The sequence below is a fragment of the Equus asinus genome, chromosome 7 (genome assembly GCF_041296235.1).
Source record: "Equus asinus isolate D_3611 breed Donkey chromosome 7, EquAss-T2T_v2, whole genome shotgun sequence".
NCBI classification, from domain to species: Eukaryota; Metazoa; Chordata; class Mammalia; order Perissodactyla; family Equidae; genus Equus; species Equus asinus.
The window spans coordinates 8,775,234-8,793,628 of record NC_091796.1 but is presented as its reverse complement, the minus strand read 5'-3'; the positions used below and the strand labels follow the sequence as shown (position 1 = coordinate 8,793,628).

The following is an 18,395-nucleotide window of genomic DNA, read 5'->3' as shown; positions in this document are numbered from 1 at the left end:
TGAAAATATAATAATGGCAAAACAAATCCTTTTCATCTTTGGAGCCAACAGTTGGTTTGCCTCGATCTGTTTGAAAAGTGCTATGAAAGAGAGAAAAAAAAAAAAGAGGAAAAAAGGAAAATAAAAAGAAGAGGTAGGAATTAATGGTGAAGCAAAAGTGCTCTCCTTTCTCTCATCAGAGTCCTCCTGGTCCCTTCCTTCTATAACCACACATTGCGAGCTCCTGCAAGATGCCTGTTCTTTGTCTTGGTTGCTACACCCTTCTCCACGAAGACGTTCTTTCATTATCGTTTCATTGGCTTTATGTTTGCAATGAGCTGTCTACAAAAAAAAAAAAAAAAAAAAATGACCTCTTAAGTCAAACATATATGACTGAAATCAAAAGTTGCAATCATTAGATGATAGTGCTACCAACTTGAACATCTATATACACACACATATATATCCACAGTGTATGTGTGTATATATATATATATCCACGCAATATATATGTATATATAACTCCAGCCAAAGCAAATGGAAAATGTACTCACATTGGGCAGACCTGTCTTAAGTAAAAATAAAATTTCCTTTAAAATTTTTAACAAAAATAGTTTTCTGATGACTTCAACCCCACCCAATAGCACACCATGACCCCTAAAATCAATCCAGGCTGAAGTGTCAACTAATATAAATGGTAGCTAATAAAAATAATCAGTACCACACTTTCTTGGCAGAATCATATTAAAATTGAGGCTCCATAGAACTGAATGCTGTCAAGTTTTAGAGTTAAATTCAGGATTTGATTCTTTTAGATTTGATATCAAAAAATGACAAATGACCGTTTATTTTAATATGACTACTTTCATACTTAGAAAAATCTCCCAATTCAAACTATTTTCCTGAGTTTCTTTCTAGTGTTTTTTAATACTTGTTTTTTCACTTAATTTTCAAGGTTTCTGTAATTTATTTTCATATATAGTGTAGATAATAATATAAACTAATATTTTTCTCCCAAGGATCTAGCCAAATTTCCCAGTATCTGAATTATTTTTTAATTTTATAGAATTATATGCAGGCAAAGAGGCATAAAGATTCAAGTAAACGTGAATCTTTTCTGCCTTTGACTTAGTTAAGATTTAGAAAAATTTAATTTTTATGTGACTTACTAATTTACATTGTCAATCTTATCAATTATTTAAACATAAATGGTTTGCATTAAAATATTCTTATGTTCTACAGCGGTAGTGAACATAGAGTGAATTTAGTAACAGTAGCCAACTCATTGTCATGGACATAATCCAGGAACAATCTGGAGGGGTTATCAATCATAACTTTCTAAGATTTAGCATCCTATTCTATTAAGTGATTGTTAAATAAAAAAAAGTAAATGATAAAAACTAATGTTTCTGACTTTCACAGTTATGCAATTGAAGACATATAAAGAGATATAGACCTTTGGGAAAAGATAAGTAGTGAATATCTATATTCTCATGGTCAAGTAATATGAAATACAAATAATTCAGATTATCGTGTGCTCCTTTGAAAATCAACATAACTGTGTGGAATTAAAAAAAGAAAAATTATGAGACCTGCTTGCACCCTTGCCCCTAAAATGTGTTTTTATTTGCAAAATCATGCTCTTTTCCTTTAGCATTGTGCTGTGGGGTAAAGTTAACCCTCCGAGGTCAGCAAAGAGTCTTGAGCCAGGCACCTTGGGTTCCAGCATGAGCATCTGTGTACCCAAGAGTGAAAGAAAGAGCACAGATCCTTTAGGGCTTGCAGGTGGATTAAAAATCAGCATAAGTAAAACTGGTACATTGTTAGTGCTCAATAAATTTTAACGACCAGTATTATCATTAGCCAGACACTCTGCTTCTTGATGTATGATTATATCTGGCCTAAAGACATCTGTTGAGTGCTAGGACTGGCCTGAGAGTCTGTGCTCTCCATCCCTTCCTTGTCCTGCCTGTTCTCAGTAAAATCAGTACAGCTAACATGATGTTGGAAAATGGCAATTCTTCTAAACAGATGTTTTTTAGCCTTGTGACATTAGTACTTAATATGAAAAATAATTGATGAAAATATATTTTAATTTCCTATACAATGAGTAAAATAAAATTAATTAAAAATTAAAAACTAACAAGGGGTTAAGATGATGACTTTTATTGCTGCCTGCTGGATACAATGATAATATGCTGCTTCGTAAGGGTTTCTCAACCTGCCTAGAGAGGTAATTTGGGGGTTTTTTTGCAGCAGTTTCTCATAAAACATAAGAAATGTCAACAGAATCTCTCCTTTGTCCTATACATTTTCCATTTTCATGAATCTCAGATCCCTTATTCTCTATTTTTCTAAACGTTTACAATACTAATACAGACACATTGCAATACTTACTCTCTAGGAAGTGCTGCTAATCAGAAAATTGTCTAGCTTTCAGCTTTCCAGGTTCTGAAATTGCTGCATAGTTTATTGACTATATAACTCAGAACTTAGAATGTGGAATTCAATTATATTAAGAAATACATGTCAATCTTTCTCAGTGAGATTGAACGTCCTCTACTCTCCACCACACCCAACTGTTCTGGCCTCGTTCTTATCTAGATTGGTACCAGCAGTTTTCAATTCTCCTATTGGACCTGGAGGAATACTGATTGGTTGGAAACAATGAGGAAGAATTATAAATAAACCCCAGGAAATGCAAATAATACCCGAGGCTTCTTTGTGTCTTTGCAGTAGCCTTCCATGAGAATTTGTTCTATCTGAGGCTAAATTTTACCCATCAGATGTATTATGGTGGAAAAAGGATTGAGAAGAGCTGCTGTATATTCCCTTAGAATGAGCCTTTGACCCAAAAATCTGATTCAATCACTCACCTTTTTCAAATCATTCAGAAGCTTCCTGTCACCCATTAGAAAAAAATACCCACCCTGCCTAGCAGAGTACAGCAAAGTCTCCAGGATGCGTACCCGCTCCATCTCTCAGTCTCACCTGCTACCATGCGCCATTTGGATTTTTATATTTCATGATTGGCATCACAAGGGCCTAATTCATAGTGGTGAAATATAAAGAGTTTGAAAGCCATGACCACGTGGGCATTGTGATCTTATACTAACAAAGGAAATGTTTACAATTATAGGGAGACAAAATTTTGTTTGTGATTATCGGAATGTTTCCTGGATCTCTGAAAAATCAACCTAATCAGTTAATGGAAGGAAAAGTTCTAGGCAACCTTATACTGAGAATGAGATGAAAAATCAGATCTTGTAGAGTGCTAAGTAAATTTTTTGACATATATCCTCACACTCGTTTCAGAAGTCCTCAGACTAAATGCAAGGTCAACCTTGTGTCTATCGCAGAATAAAGCTGTGCTACATTCTAGAAAAACCTGATAGTACATTTTAAACAATTTCACTAATGGTCCTCATATTTAGTCTAAGCTTTTTGCAAACTTCCTCCTGTGTAAACTTATGCAACATTCAATATTTTTTCTATGATATTTCTGTTATATCTCGAATCTCTAAGTATATATTAAGTAGTGAAGTCCCATTCTCATGGAGAAGAGTTTCTTTGCATTAGTTTACATTTTTTAGAAAAGAATTATAGCAAATAAAATTTTCATCCACTTTCTCCTTAAGATAGCATCTTAGGGACAATCCACTGATATGTATTCTTGTTATTGATTTGTAGGAGATTAATGTGACTTTCCAGTAAATTCGTTAAAATACCTCAGATTATAGTTCTGGAGAGCTCTACTTGAACTAGAGCACTCTCCTTCGTGATCTTAAATAGTTCCTTGCTTGCTAAAACTACCTACAAATATTATGTTGAAAATGGAAACAAAAATATGTCAATATATAATTTTGTCTTTATTAACAGTACATTCAAAATTGTATAACTGAACCTGTGAAAAAGGTAATGAAATATTTATAGTCCAAAAACTAAATATCTGAAGTTTTCATCATATAATATTTTCCAATTCCTCTTGCTGATCAACAGTAATGAACTTTCATTTCGTGTTTTCTATTCTCCTCATATTATCTTTCAACTTAGATTATCCCATTTTAACATTAGCATCTTATTGGCTGCCACAGATTGCTTATACACTTCACAATTATTCAAATAAATTCTGCTAACAGTGAAGAGTTCAGCTAAGTTTTGCAAAGAGACCACAGTTGTAGAAAATTAATGTCCTAGTAGGTAATTAGAATACAAGAGAAATTAAATGCAAGCAACAGGAATAAATGAATGTTACATCAACCAGAATAATAGATATGACTATTTTTCTTCTAGACAATTTATGACACAAGTATTAAAAATGTAATTCTGTATGAATCCAATTAAACTATCTTTGAGGCAAATTTGGGTATTAGAAACTATATTAAGTCTGATATGTTTCAGTGTCAGGTGTTGTTGCTAAACCACCAGTCATTTTATAACTGTAGGCTGGGTACATAAAATTAAATAATGTGCATTTTTCCCCTTCAAAAATTTGTAATTTTTAAAGATCTGAGTAAAGAATATTTAGATATCCACTTATGAAGTAAGCAAAAAGTCCATAATATGGGGGGTGAAGACGCCTTTATTACTAACAACAAATGTATGAATGCATATTAAAGAAGGGAGAGCAAGGGAAGGAATGGAAAAGGGAGAAGAAAAGCTTTTTCAAATTAAAATTAGAGCAGAATTTTTTTTAAACTTAGTAAGCTTGGAAGATAAAGTTAACCAAATCTCAAATCTTCCACAAAGTAAAGCAGTAAAAAAGAGAGTGAAAATAGAAAAGATTGGAAAATAAAGATGAGTACAGCACTTGAACATATGACAACAGATGATCTAGAAAAGGAGATCAGAGGTGGGAGAGAGAGAGCAGAGAAAATGGTGGAAGGGAAATAATTAACAAAAATTATAATAGTAATTCAGAAATATTTCCTAGAATTGAGACATCTTGTTTCCTTGATTGAAAAAAACTCAAGCTTTGAAGAAATACCACACCAAGACACACCATCATGAAGCTCACAACACTAGGAAGAAAAAGAAGTTCAGAAAATTTCAGAGAGGACAAAAACAGGTGACAAAGGATCAATGCCAGGCACTATTGCAAACACTTTATTTCTACCTCAGTAGCAAGATGTTGCAAAGATTAAATGAGCTAATGAGGTGTGTGTGTGTGTGTGTGTGTGCATACCACAATATAGTACCCCTGCTCTTAGTGTTAATATTGTATTATTCTAACACTAGTACAATACACTATTAGACTAGGTGATTATGGGTTAGCTCATTTAGTACATGATTCTGCTGGTGGAAGCTATTATGATTGCCATTATACACTTGAGAAACCTGAGAGACAAAACATAAAATAACGTTACAGATGTCACCCAGCAGTAAGGGGTGGAGCTAGAATTCAAACCACACAGCTCTGTGAGGGAAGAGAGAAGTGGTGGTTGCCAGGGGCTGGAGCAGGAGGATTAGGGTGATGTAGGTTGGAGTGCATATATCTTCAGTTAAACGAAGGCTACATTCTGAGGGTCTCATGTACAGCATGGTGACTATAGTTAATCACACAGTAGTGTGTACTTGAAAGTTGCTGAGAGTAAATCTTAAACATTCTCACAAATAAAAAAAGAATTAACTATGTAAGGTGATGGATATGTTAATTATCTTGATCTTGGTAGTCTTTCCACAAGGTGTATGTACATCAGAGTTGTAAACTTTAAATATATACAATTATATTTGTCAATCATTCCGTATTATACCTCAATTTTTAAAAAAAAAATAAAAGGTAAGAAAAATAATAAAAACAGTAAAACCTGTGTGTCTAAATAAAGAGTAAAATAAAACAAGACAATAAGATACCAAATGGAAAAAAAGAACAAGAATTCTGTGAGGCAGTGAAGCAAATGTTAAGGGCCGTACTTTGGCTTCAGCTTCCAGCAGACCCAGATCTGAGCCTCTACCACTTGTCGGTGCGGCAAGTCGTTAAACACCTAGAGGCTTCCCTTTTGGTTTTTTTCACATGTAAAATGAGGATATGCAATCTCACCTTATAGAATTGATATGAAGATTTTTAAAAATAATATTTCTAAAGGACTTAGCATAGGGTCTGCGTGAAATATGTGCCCACTGAATAGGGATTAATACATTATGGCTTCTCCAAATCCCTTTCTTTATGGCTTGAAACCCATGACCTTTATTCCTCATTGGCTCAAATGTGTGGAACCTGAGCCTTGATAACCCCAGCAAATCTGTTCAAGGGTCATGAAGCTTCTGGAATTCTGGAATCTCCACATGAATTTCAGAAGTACCCCCCTGGAGAGCACAAAGATCAAACCTGGGGTTTGAACTGGAGGCAAAATGAATTGAGTGAAATTCAAATACAGCTAACAGAAGAGATGCTGACAATGAGTCCTTGGCATTTCTAAGCGTAACTACTACATGGTAGGTTGTTACTAAGACACTGTAGGCAGCCCTGGTTCGCGTCTACCTCTAGTCTTGTGTGGACTTCTACCCAGCTGCAGGATAAGCATTAAACACCCCATAAAAGCCTTCTGGCCCCCAATTCACTGCAGTGAGAGGCCTTACAGACCTCTGCTTTGCACCACAAGTCATTCTTCCATTCCCTCCTCCAGCGTCCAGGCCTGAGCTGCCATCTGCCCTCTCCTTTTCCTTCCTAGTGGCTAGAAACCCCTTGTTGAAGGAGGACAGCATCTCCTCTGTGTCTGTCTAGGCCCGATTGTTATCAATGCCCTTACTCTGCTCTGCTCCCTTCTCATGAGGCAACTGTCTTATTTGGAGGTTTTTTCTGCTTTGGTTTCTTTCTGTTTGTTTTATTATTTAAAGGGACAACACTCCTTCCTCTCCCCCAGATTGTAATAAACTAATAAAACACATAAATTCAAATCAAGTAGCTTTACGAGGCCATTGCTTCCTACCCATTAATAACCACCAGTTTTATGCTTTGGGATCCTTCTGATTTCCTAAAAAGCAATTTCCTTTTTATTTTATGTAAAGTAAGCAATCAGTGTTAGTAAGTATAGAAACCTAGAGGCCAGCAGAAAAGGAATGAGCAGTGGTAACTACTGGCCGCAACGTACTTCTTAATTCCTCAGGAAGAACAGGCTATTTATACAGTGCTGTCATTTTCCATTTTTTTCTTCTAAATGTGATGTGAATCTCTGGTCTTGCGCTCCAATTTGGTTGTTATTTTCTATGGCACTGTGTTCCTTCTAGTTTATTACTGGTTTGAATCTTTTATGATGCAGCAGAGAAGATTTCTCTTTATGGCTAGAGTGATGTCGCCTTTCTTGTCATGTGGTACTTTTAAGTTTCTGGAATTTGGACAAGTCATAATTTTAGAATTTAGAATAAAGCAAGTGTTTTAAATTTCTTTATATCCAATATATTTCCTTCTTTATGGAATGGAAGTATGTTTCTCAGTCTGGGGCTTGTATCCATACCATGGTAGAAGGGCACAGGAGGATGCTATGAAGCGTCATTTCAGAGTATACTTCAAACTGCCAGGGATATAGAGATGTTTTTTCCCAGATTGTCAATGTTACCTGAAAATGTGGGTAGAAAATGTTACTTTTTACTCAAATAAACATGAATTTACAATGAAGTAGAAACCAAAATTCAAAAGATAGATTAAGATAGACTAATAGTTAACAAATTTGTTGCTTTTAAATTATAATATCCCCCACATCCCCAAGGTACATATTAGTCCTACTTGTCTTTAGTGGGTGAGCTGGAGGGAAAGTTAGGAAGCATTTAATAGGGTCTGTGTTTAGTGGAGTGAACAGGTTCTTTCCAGTAAGTTTTTAATTTAAGCCACAAAGTTGATTTCTGTTTTGTTTTGTTTTCATCAACAGTGCCTAAGGGCATCATTCAAATGAATGTTGAGAAAATGCTTAATTATCTCTCTCTTTTGTGTTCATATTCGTTCCCAAAATCAAACAGCATTCGTTAAGCCTTCATATGTACAATTTTGATTGAGGCATGTTATGTTTGTGATAAATATTAAATAGCATCATTTGTGAATTGTCTGTAAAGAAATGATTGAGGTAAAATAAATCATAATTTCCAATTACACTAGAAATTGTTCATAGAGGAGATGAAGAAAACAATGTTGACCTTGAAAGAGAATAATATTCAAAATCTGTCATAATGAGGGACAGCACACTGAGATGGTGGGGAAAGTATAGATATTGAACAAGAAGACCGATGAGAATATGGTCCCATTCAGCATGGAATAAGAATGAGCTGGCCACCCACTTCTGAAAAAATTAGCCATGAAAACCCTGTAAATGGCAGCAGAGCATTGTCTGATACAGTACTAGAAGGGGTAAGGATGGTGCAAAAACACCAGGCAGGGTTCTGCTCTGCTGTCCACAGGGTCGCTAGGAGTCAGAATCAGCTCAATGGCACTAACAACAAATATAGTGTAGAAAGAAGGGAGAAAACTAACATCTATTGGGTACCTACCATCCTAGGTATCTTCCTTCCTATATGTTGTTTTGTTTAATCCTCAAAACACCTTGGGGAAAGTGTGTTCTCTCCATGCAGGAAAATGAGGCACAAGAAGGGATGGCAGAACTGGACTTTGAGCTCAAGTCTGTCTGTTTCAGAAGTCCATGGTGGTGGCGGTGTTTGCACACACCAGAGAGAAGTTATTTGTGATTGTTGAACTGACATACACAGTTCTATAACAAAGCTCTTCTAAGCTCCATTGCTATCCTGTTCTGATCCTGTACAGCTCTGGTGTTTATAATTGTCTGTCCTTGTCTGATCATTCCCGAAGCAGCTTATGAACCCTGCAAAGTCAGGGACCGTACTGCCATTACCTGTCTTCCCTGTGGAGTCTTAAACTGTTTTAGCAGATGTCTGGCAAATATTACTTGCATTACTGAATTTTTACACCCAAGATTCTGGGGTAAAAAACTGTGTGGGCAAAGGCAAAGGCTATTCTGAATTCATAACTTAAGCTTTAGCTTTTAGCCCCCAAGTACTGAGAATTAAGGGTGTGCCCATGGTCTCTTTCAGATAGGTCTAAAAATTTTTTTAAATAACAAGATAAAACCAAGGCCAGGAACATGGTCTTAATATTAGAATTTCCAGCTGGTTTATGCTCATGAATGCCAGTGTCTCCACTTACAGGAACTGTGAACTATCATCCAGTGAGTCAATGGTAAGAGAAGGAGGCAACATTGTGACTAGTAAGTAGCAGAAGCACTATGTATATCTGGAGTTTCAGCTCTAAGTTCCACCTCAACGTCCCCTTAACCTCCCCTCTAACTTCTCCACTCTTCTGCCTATTCCCAGCTTCATTTTTCCTCATTGCAGCTTCACAGTCCTACAAGAAAGAGAAGACATACTCAGCTGAGATGTTTAAGAGAATTTAACAAAGAGACTATTGAAAGAGCTGTGGGTAAAGTTAGGGAAACATCAAGGAATTGTGAAGGATGAGCAACAGCAGGAAGCGTTACCACCCGCAGGCCTGAAGGGGCAAAGAGAGGAAATGTGGTTAGGGGACCCTGGGAGAGGGAGGGAAGGGAGCAGAAAGGTCTGGAAGCTCACAAGGAAGCTGGGCAGCAGAACCACAGGAGCAGCCGCAGGGTGAGAGGAAGAAATGCCCACATCTCTCGTCCCTTCATCTGCTTGTGTGGATCAACATGAGAGCATGTTAATCAATAAGAGAATCAAACACACAGTGAATCTAAAATTATTTTTATCTAGAAAGCAAGATTTTGCTCTCACAATTTTTTAACATGAAGAGGTTCTACCAGTTTAATTAGCTTTTTATTAGCCAATTCATTTGCATTGCCTTCCTGGATCCCAAGCTTCAGACACTGCAAGGATATTTTCCGAGTCATCGAACACATCTGACAATGAAACTGGCTTAAAGTGCATGACCTTGCAAAGGACAGTACCACCTGAGGAGCCTGACGGGATGCTCGATGTTTCTGTGTTAACAGATTGTCTTCCCTGGGTTCCTCGCCACAGAGACCTGAAACATTACAAATCAAACTAAGTACCTCTCTTCCTTTGGGTAAAATATACACTCTGAAAGGGCACAGCACACCAAATCTATTTTACTGCTCTCTCCACAAAACTCATCCACTAGATACTTATCAAAACTCTCAAGTATGAAGAATAATTAATTACTGATTAAGAAAACAGATGGAGAGACCCCTGGAAAGTTTGTCCCAAGCCTTAGAGTGCATACTTTCTCCATACAGTGTTAGCATTCTGACAAGTTTTCCAGTAATCACTTTTCTGTTTTGAGTATTAGAGAAATTTCTCATTGCAGGGGTCCTTCTGAACTACAAAAAACATAGATAAAATTTTCATTGAATATATTTCACGTGAGTTTCGACTTTTAGGCCGTTTCAGTAACCATAAAAGTTTTTCGTTACCATTAACCATATCATGAAGTGGGTTCAGTTAGTCACAAACCTGCTAGGATAAGTGAGGGCTTTGAATGCTATCTTTGCGAAAACTTTTTCCTCATAATTGATGGTTACTTGCTAGGATAAAGTGTAGTTTACCTGCTCAAAAAGGTTTTAAGAAAGTGTGTAATTTGCTTTTGTATGCTGAAAGTGAGCATAAAGGAAAAGAAAGCAGTTTATAGGCTCTCTATTAAAACCAGTGGTTTTTTGCAAAAGCTTTTTCTGCTTTTGTTCCAAAAGTTGAAGGATGAAGTTTGAGATCCCTGGAAAATTTACCTAGCTCTCTGGCATCCGTAATTTTTGATGAAACATGTGAGGAAAATATGAAGCCCTGAATACAACATTCGTAACTCATCAAGGAACAAGGACCAAGTTTCTCCATTTTTACCTACTTACCCAGATCTCAACATTGAGGATTTGAGGGCTTCTGCTCTGTTTGTTGGCTTATTGGTTGGTTTAATATATCCTTTTGCTTTTCTGAATCTGTTTGCTAGTACAGCTCTCCTTCCTTTCTCTCCCTCTAGGTCACGGGTTTGGTTCATCAAAGATGTCGCGCGCACAGACCTTTCCCAGCTACACCTCAGAGCAGAACGAAGAGACACAGCAGTCCTTATCTCGGTCGAGCAGCTATGGATTCAGCTACAGCTCCAGCCTCATTCAATGACACACAGAGAGCCACTGCTGATCAGAGAGACTGTCTGTCCCGGACCTGCTTGTAGGGTCATTGCACCCTCTGCCTCCTGGAAGACCACTTGCAGTAAAAAATTGAAATGGGTTGGCTCAAGCCCCGATCCCAGTGGAAGGTTAAAAACTGGAGTTCTGCTCCCTTGATTCTGTGGCTAAGTCCTTTATTTATTGAATTTCTGGGGGGAATCTGTGTTTTACAAAAATAGAATCCAAATCGTATGAACAGTTATTTAAATAAAATTCTTTGGGTCTGACAGTGGCAGAAGCCTGGGCACTGAAAGAAGTTGCCTATACTGGGTTGAACCTGGGTGGTGGGTGGTACCCTGCCCTCACGGCTCAGCTCTCCCATCTGATGACAGGAGGTATGTCCTTGGACATAATGCTGACCCACCACAAGCTACGTGGCTTGGAAGGTTTTGACAGGGACAAAGCCAGTAAACTCTATAAATGACATCATAACTCTCCATATAAATAAGCCCAGTGACAATTAAGGGAACACAACATTTAGAACACACTATTAAGCAGGGCCTTGTAGCTCTACTGTGTGTGTGTATGTGTGTGTGTGTGTATGTGTGTGTGTCTGTAGACAAATATAGATATGGATATTGCCATATCCATCTATATCCAACAAGTATATATCAAATGTGTGCTGAGGGTGACAGGATATGCTCACTTAAATTGTTGAAAACTGTCATTTGGTGCATTACAATTAAGATTGTTATGTTGAATAGCTATTTTTAAAATAGTGCTGTAAAAAAAGGCTTCTTATTAGTAACAGTATTTATGTAGTCCAGTCTGCTCCTATGACAAGTGCAAGTGAAAATGTGAAAGGAGGGAATGCTTTGGAAGCAAAGGAACTGGTCTAGTGTCATACACGTCATGTCACCGTGCTGTCTTTCTGATTAGTATCCCTTGTTGTCCCAACGTTTCTCCCTTTGGCCATCCCTCTGAGCTACGCGGGGAAGATTGGGTGTTATCACCGATCAGCTTCCATTTAACCTAGAGAAAAAGTGAACTCTAAATGAGAACCTGTTTAAGAAAGAGATAAAAATACATTTAAAAACAACTCAGCTATTTTGCAGTCAGGAGAAGAACAATAGGCACAGGATTGTAGATATCAATTATTTAAGATTTCGTGGATGCTGTTCTCAGAAAGTCATCAGGGGCTTGTTTACTGTGTAACCAGAATTTGCTGGGCTTTACCTTCCTTTTACTGGACATGAGTTGGCAGGGATTATAAAACAAAATGGATCAAATATAATTTTTTTTCATCTCTGACATTAATGACAAACCTACAAGGTTTAAAGGGAAGTGGTGATTTCCATGTGAACTGAGGAAGTTTGGCTAATTTCGCTCAACAAAGATATTTCTGTCCTTAATTTTGGAGTTCACTTGAGTAAAAATAAAGATTATTCTGCCTGAGTTATCTGATGTCACATGCCTAAGATGGATAGCCATCAACTACTCCATGGTGATTTCAAGACCAGTGAGCCAAGTCATGTAAGATGAAAGCCTGACTTATTTTAATAGCAAAATTTTTTATACTATCAAAGATAGTCTGTTGAAAAGGTACCAGTTTTGCTGATCTGTGATAAGTATTTTTTTCATCCCTATCCATAGCTTGAATGCAGATTGACAATTCATTTCAGAGAACAACTACTGAATAAAAATGGTTCTAGATCCCTCCTTGATAAATTTGCACTTATAGCAACTACCTAGACTCTCTGAATCTCAGATAAGTGTGAAAACCCCATCAAGATGCTAATCATAAGAGTTAATGTGGCTGTGAAAAATAATTATCCTAGGCTTTCAGGGATAAAAAGAAAATTACTCAAACTCTCTGCACTGTGAATTTTGCTGACACTGCGGAAGAGCAGATGACTGGTTCCTGGCAATGATACAGCCCTCCCTGAAATCCCGGTTTTCAGGGTTAAACACCTCTGAATCACTTTAGTGCATGGCATTTGCTTTTGAAATGCCGTTAGTAAAACACACCAGAGCAACTCCCAGCTGAGACCATTTGAGCACAGCTCCTAGTGATGCAGCATTCAGAGCAAGCCTCTCCTGTCTCACTCAGTCGAGCTGTTGCTTAGAGACCACAAGTTTCTACAAGGGACTTATGGGGAAAAGTCCTCAAGGGTCCTGGTTCATTTCTCAGCTTTTTTAACGTGCCAGAAGCACAGACAGCGAGTCCAGGGGGGATTCTGCTAATTAGATGAGTGTGCTCTTGTGTCTATTTGGTGGGAGACACAATCCCTGCATGAAGTTGCTTCGAGAACACCATTTGCTTGTGATCATTACCAGTGGGCATAACTGAGGGGATACCAGAAATCAGGCATAACCTTGGGCCAGTTCATTCTGAAAATGATGTCATAAAAGGAGTGTGTGAGAGAGTAATTTCCTTCCCAAGTCTTTGGCCCAAGCTCATCACAATGAGAATGATGCTATAAAATATCTAATGGTACATTTTGAAGATTTATTCCAGCATACTCCTCCAACTATAGTTAAAATTGTAGTTAACTCAAATTGCTAAATGAACAAATAGGAGAATTTATATTAACCTAATAAACTTGACATAGGCAGCACGTATTGTAATAAAAATGACAAGCAGACATATCTTCTACAAAAACCAAAGACAAAAAGTTACTGTACCAGTCTCCTGGAACGTCATAAAATTCCTTCCAGGAGAGCAATTAGAGTGGTCATGGACATGTATTCAACTCACGGGAGCGCGTAGGTTTTTGACTGAAGATGCCTCTACACTTTGCAAGTCATTTTTCTCCCTTCAGAAATTTTTATACTTTAATATACAGGTGACTTTTTCATTGTGAGGGAGGGATTGCTGTGAACCAAAGACATCTTTTGGCTCCTTCTGAAAGTGACTCAGTTGGGGTTCCATCCCGATTTTTAGACAGGTGAATGAAGATGGTCACAGTTTCCATATTGGTTTGGAAGAGAGCAATGATGAAGGAGCTCAACACAAATAATAGAGGCTGTTCTGAGGACAGAGAAGCTTGGAGGATGTACACATTTCACAGATCCATTATATGAGGGCATTTATATCTTATGTCCCCAATCTTTTCTTCTGATGATATTAGCTGCTATATACATGACCAACACATAATATTATATTTAAAATGCAGAAAAGTACAAAGTAACTTTGACCAATAGTTTACTATTCTGGTGGAGGAAAAAAGAAAACACGTCTTTCGCTTATTAATTGAATGAATAATAGACACTCACAACTAATTTATTTATGCAGGTTGCAAATATTTATGAGTCAATAGGTTCTGACCACTGCCACAATTTGAACTTAATGAAATAAGAAGTATATATTTACTTATGTATTAGGAAAGATGCTGTTTGATAAAGCATGTGATATAAAGTGAAACATATTTATTAAAAGTAAACCTCACATTTTCACCAAATGGTAACTAGAGTACCAGTCCTAGTATCTTGTACAATTTTTCTCTGTCTTCATTGGGCAATTTTATGTTCGAGAAACCTTTGCCACCTGTAATATGGCCAACCACTTACACTTTCTGTCCAATATAGAAACAGTAGACTAACAATTTTACACTATTATTAGTTTCTACAAATCCAATTTATTGCATGTGGTATCTTTAACATAAATATTTTTAAAAAATCATAAAAACTGATGTCCACCCCTCATTCTTTGGCCCGTATCTCAGAGAACTTTGTAAAAAAGCATGAGTACCTTACTGCCTAGATTATTGGAGCCACTTACTAAAATCGACCAATAATGCTACAGTGAAAACTAGCTAAACAAATAATATTCTTATAAAAAATTATAGTCCAGTTTTGATTATTATACTACAGCACAATAAACAGACTATATATATTCAATGAGGCCAAGCTTTAAGCCTTTAACACTTCATGTTTTATAATAAATATTATACTACAAACTGCTCAAAGTGAAAATTACCCATTTTTCTCCAATTTCATTAGCAATGTCTATCAATATCTTGCAATTTCAAATTACTTTACCAATCATTATTGATACTTTGTAATCCCCTGAACTTGACCTCAAAATAGATAAAAATTTGCTACTAGCTATTCATTAAAATTATAATAATAGGTCGTATGCCACCCAAATGAATTTCTAGCCTGTGAAATTTATGGAGTGCAATTTCCCATGGAGTTTCACTTAGTGCTAGGTATGCAATTGAAAGAAGACATCAGTTGTATCATGTTTTGAAGTTACCACAGAAAGACAACACATAACAACACATAACCAACAAGTATGAATTCCTGGATTTAGTGAAAATTACTGAATACAAAACAATCTGTAACAAAATCCCCTCTCCAGTAACATGAGGATCATTTTTGTATGGTCAACCTCATGTGAGTTTCAACATGAAGATATGTTATCAGTGAAACTGGCTGGAGGCTAAATATGTCAGAAGAGATCAACAGCCCCATATGTGCATTCTCTAGAAATGTATTTGAAAGAGTAATCCACCTTTTTCTCCCTGAAACTACCACAAATCTCTACTTTCTTATTCTAGAATGTGAATCTTTGTTGTATCATTTCTACAGTTGTGACAAGTAGATAAGGCATTAGATAGTTTATAGACTCTTGTGGAAGTGTTATGAGATGTTGGGCACATTTTTTAGATAGGAAGAATGCTTGCTAGCTCTGGATGCAATCTTAAAGGTCATGTAGGATAAAGGTCCCACTTTATGTTCCACCCAGGAGAAAACCAAAACCCATGGATGCTGTAGTTTATTCAAAGGCAAAGAAATGGTTAGGAATAGTTTGGCCTAGTTCCAGGCTCCTGGTTCAGGGATGTTTCCTTGGCTCATCTGGTCTCCCAGTGAGGTGTAGTGGGAGTTGAGAATGCCACATGGCCTGTGAGTAAATAGGCTCTTGAGCATTTCAGTGTTTCCCATGTTTTTCAGAGTCTCCTACTCTTCCTGGACTCATCACCAACGTATAAATAGAGAGGCTTCGTGGGTCAATTCTTTAGACTTGTTGTAGGTCATGAATGATTGGGATAAGTTTTATTACTCTTACATTGTCATCCAGTTCTTTGTTGGAAATTCAGACATATTTATCCTAAAGTGATAGTCAAACTAAAAATAAATAAATAAATAGGTGTACGTGTTTTGTATTCCATAATTCACCATATTGTAATTGAGATTATTATTTGGGGGATTCTGTAGCACTTTGTTTAATCACTTATGGCGTTTGTCACAACTTCGTTAGATCATGAACAACATCAGGACTACATTTTTTCATGTGAACTTCACAAAGCTTCCATTTTCAATTGAAATATGGGGAATGAGTTTTTTTGCATTAAAATATCTTACACATCAAGTCAATTATTTAAATTAACTGAAGTTTATATAAATAAGAAATAATTTAAAATTACGAAATAACAGAAAACTACATTTTACTTGTGATTTTCATACACTTTTCCCTAGTTTGAGATTTTAATATCTTGTAAACAGTTAAAAGAGAGGAAAAATGCAATTGTGATAGAAACATCAACTTCCTTCTAATAATTCTGTTTAATAAGTTTTTCTTTTACCTCATCTTCTATGCCTGCTACCCTAGTCCATATTGCATATTCTGGTTTTAAGAAGAATGAATGGATTTAAATTTTCTAAGAGTTATTTTGGGCTAGTTTTAGTAGTTAATACACTTAACTTCCTCAACCTGTTCCCTGGTTTTAGGATGATTTTAGACTTAAATAGAGCATAAAATCAACCCTTTTTGTAGACACAGAATTGTGCATCGAATGGAGCAGGGTATCTACCCTAAAATGGTAATTGTGTTTATGTTGGATTCTTATTGCTATCTTAATTCACTCAAGAGACCCACAGCCTCATAAGAGGTGCTTACTTTCAGAAATCCAAACTTTAAAAGCCCAAATTCAGGAAAAGAAAAAGATTGAGATGATTTAAATTTTTTTTAAAAGTCACTACAGGATTTCACTCAAAAACATCATGAGAGGGTTTTATGGTGTTCCAGTCTCATTAGCTATTTGACAGATGGGCTGAAAGTCAAGGAAAATAAAGAATAAAATGATAGGAGTATCTTGATACTAAATATGAATCAAAAATTAACATGATGTAGGTCAATATGAAATAATTTGATTACTCACATTCATATTTGCATATCTATTGCATAATTCAAGGAACAATGCTTATTCTTATCAAAAGTATATATATATATATATCAATGGGTGGAGTAGGGGGAATGGAGCTCCAAATTTTTGTGAAGACCTGAAATAGAGAATAGAGATTCTTTCCAGTGTTGACAGTTTCTATTATTTTAGCTATAGCAGGCAATATATAAATCACAGCAACCAATCAGTCTACTCTATTCAAAGAATGAGCATGAGCACCAGCATCATCTTTACTACAGAGGACAAGAGACCTCCCAGGACCTGCAGAGGCTCCCTCGTACCCTCTCCACACAAACCCTAACACACGCGTGCACACACACACACACACACATTTTTGACTTTTGACCTAGTTTATATGTTATAGTTATCATTTTCTTAGGGCCACACAGAATTATCCCATCTTGTAAAGTCCTTATCCCAATGAATCTTCAAAATATATTAAATTATGTGTTATATGTTTGCTTTCTGTAAATTCTTTTAAATTAACTTATATATACTTTGTGAAATCTTATACTGTACATTATAAAGGGATGTCATTTGTTGATTAAATATAATGTTTATGATCACTTTGATAAAAATAACTTTGGACACTAGGCCCTTGTTCAGAAATAAAATACCCATTACAAATTTGCTTCTATTAGAAAATAAATGAGTTGACATATTTTATTTTTAATCACAATCTATTCCAGATAAATAATAGTTTGGGGACATCTGTACTTAAATACTAGTTGAGCCACCTTTTGGAATGGAATGCAAAGGGATAACTGTCCCTGGAACCTAAATGTGAATTTCTGACCGAACAGAAAATATTATAATAATGAGGCAATAATAAAATTAGGAAATTAAATTATTTTTAAATCTGTCTGTGTGATTTTTCCCCTTGGTAAAAATACACGAAATACCTCAAGAATGATGTTTTTCTGAATTCGTAGTTTCTACATCTCAGTACTAAACTATTGTTGTTAATGTTTTACTTGTAATCTAAGAAATTTACAAGTGATATTGCTGCAAGGAGGTTAATTTCTAGTTGTGCAATATTAAAATTTCCTCTATCACTTAAAAAAACGCAAAGCAGCTCAAAAATGCCACTTTACACCACAACTTTGCATGATTGAGATTTTGAACATCTAAA

At 36.2% G+C, this 18,395-nt stretch overlaps 1 protein-coding gene across 2 annotated transcripts in view; it reads left to right on the top strand.

Moving 5' to 3' along the window:
- DOK6 (docking protein 6) overlaps positions 1-18,113 on the top strand; it is a 407,036-nt gene extending 388,923 nt beyond the window's left edge. For both annotated transcript variants that reach the window (XM_044774853.2, XM_044774858.2), the window contains one exon: positions 10,946-18,113. In XM_044774853.2, coding sequence (XP_044630788.1) covers positions 10,946-11,085 — 140 coding nt within the window. In that variant the 3' untranslated portion in view covers positions 11,086-18,113. The remainder of the gene's footprint in view (positions 1-10,945) is intronic.
- The last annotated feature ends 282 nt before the right edge of the window (positions 18,114-18,395 follow it).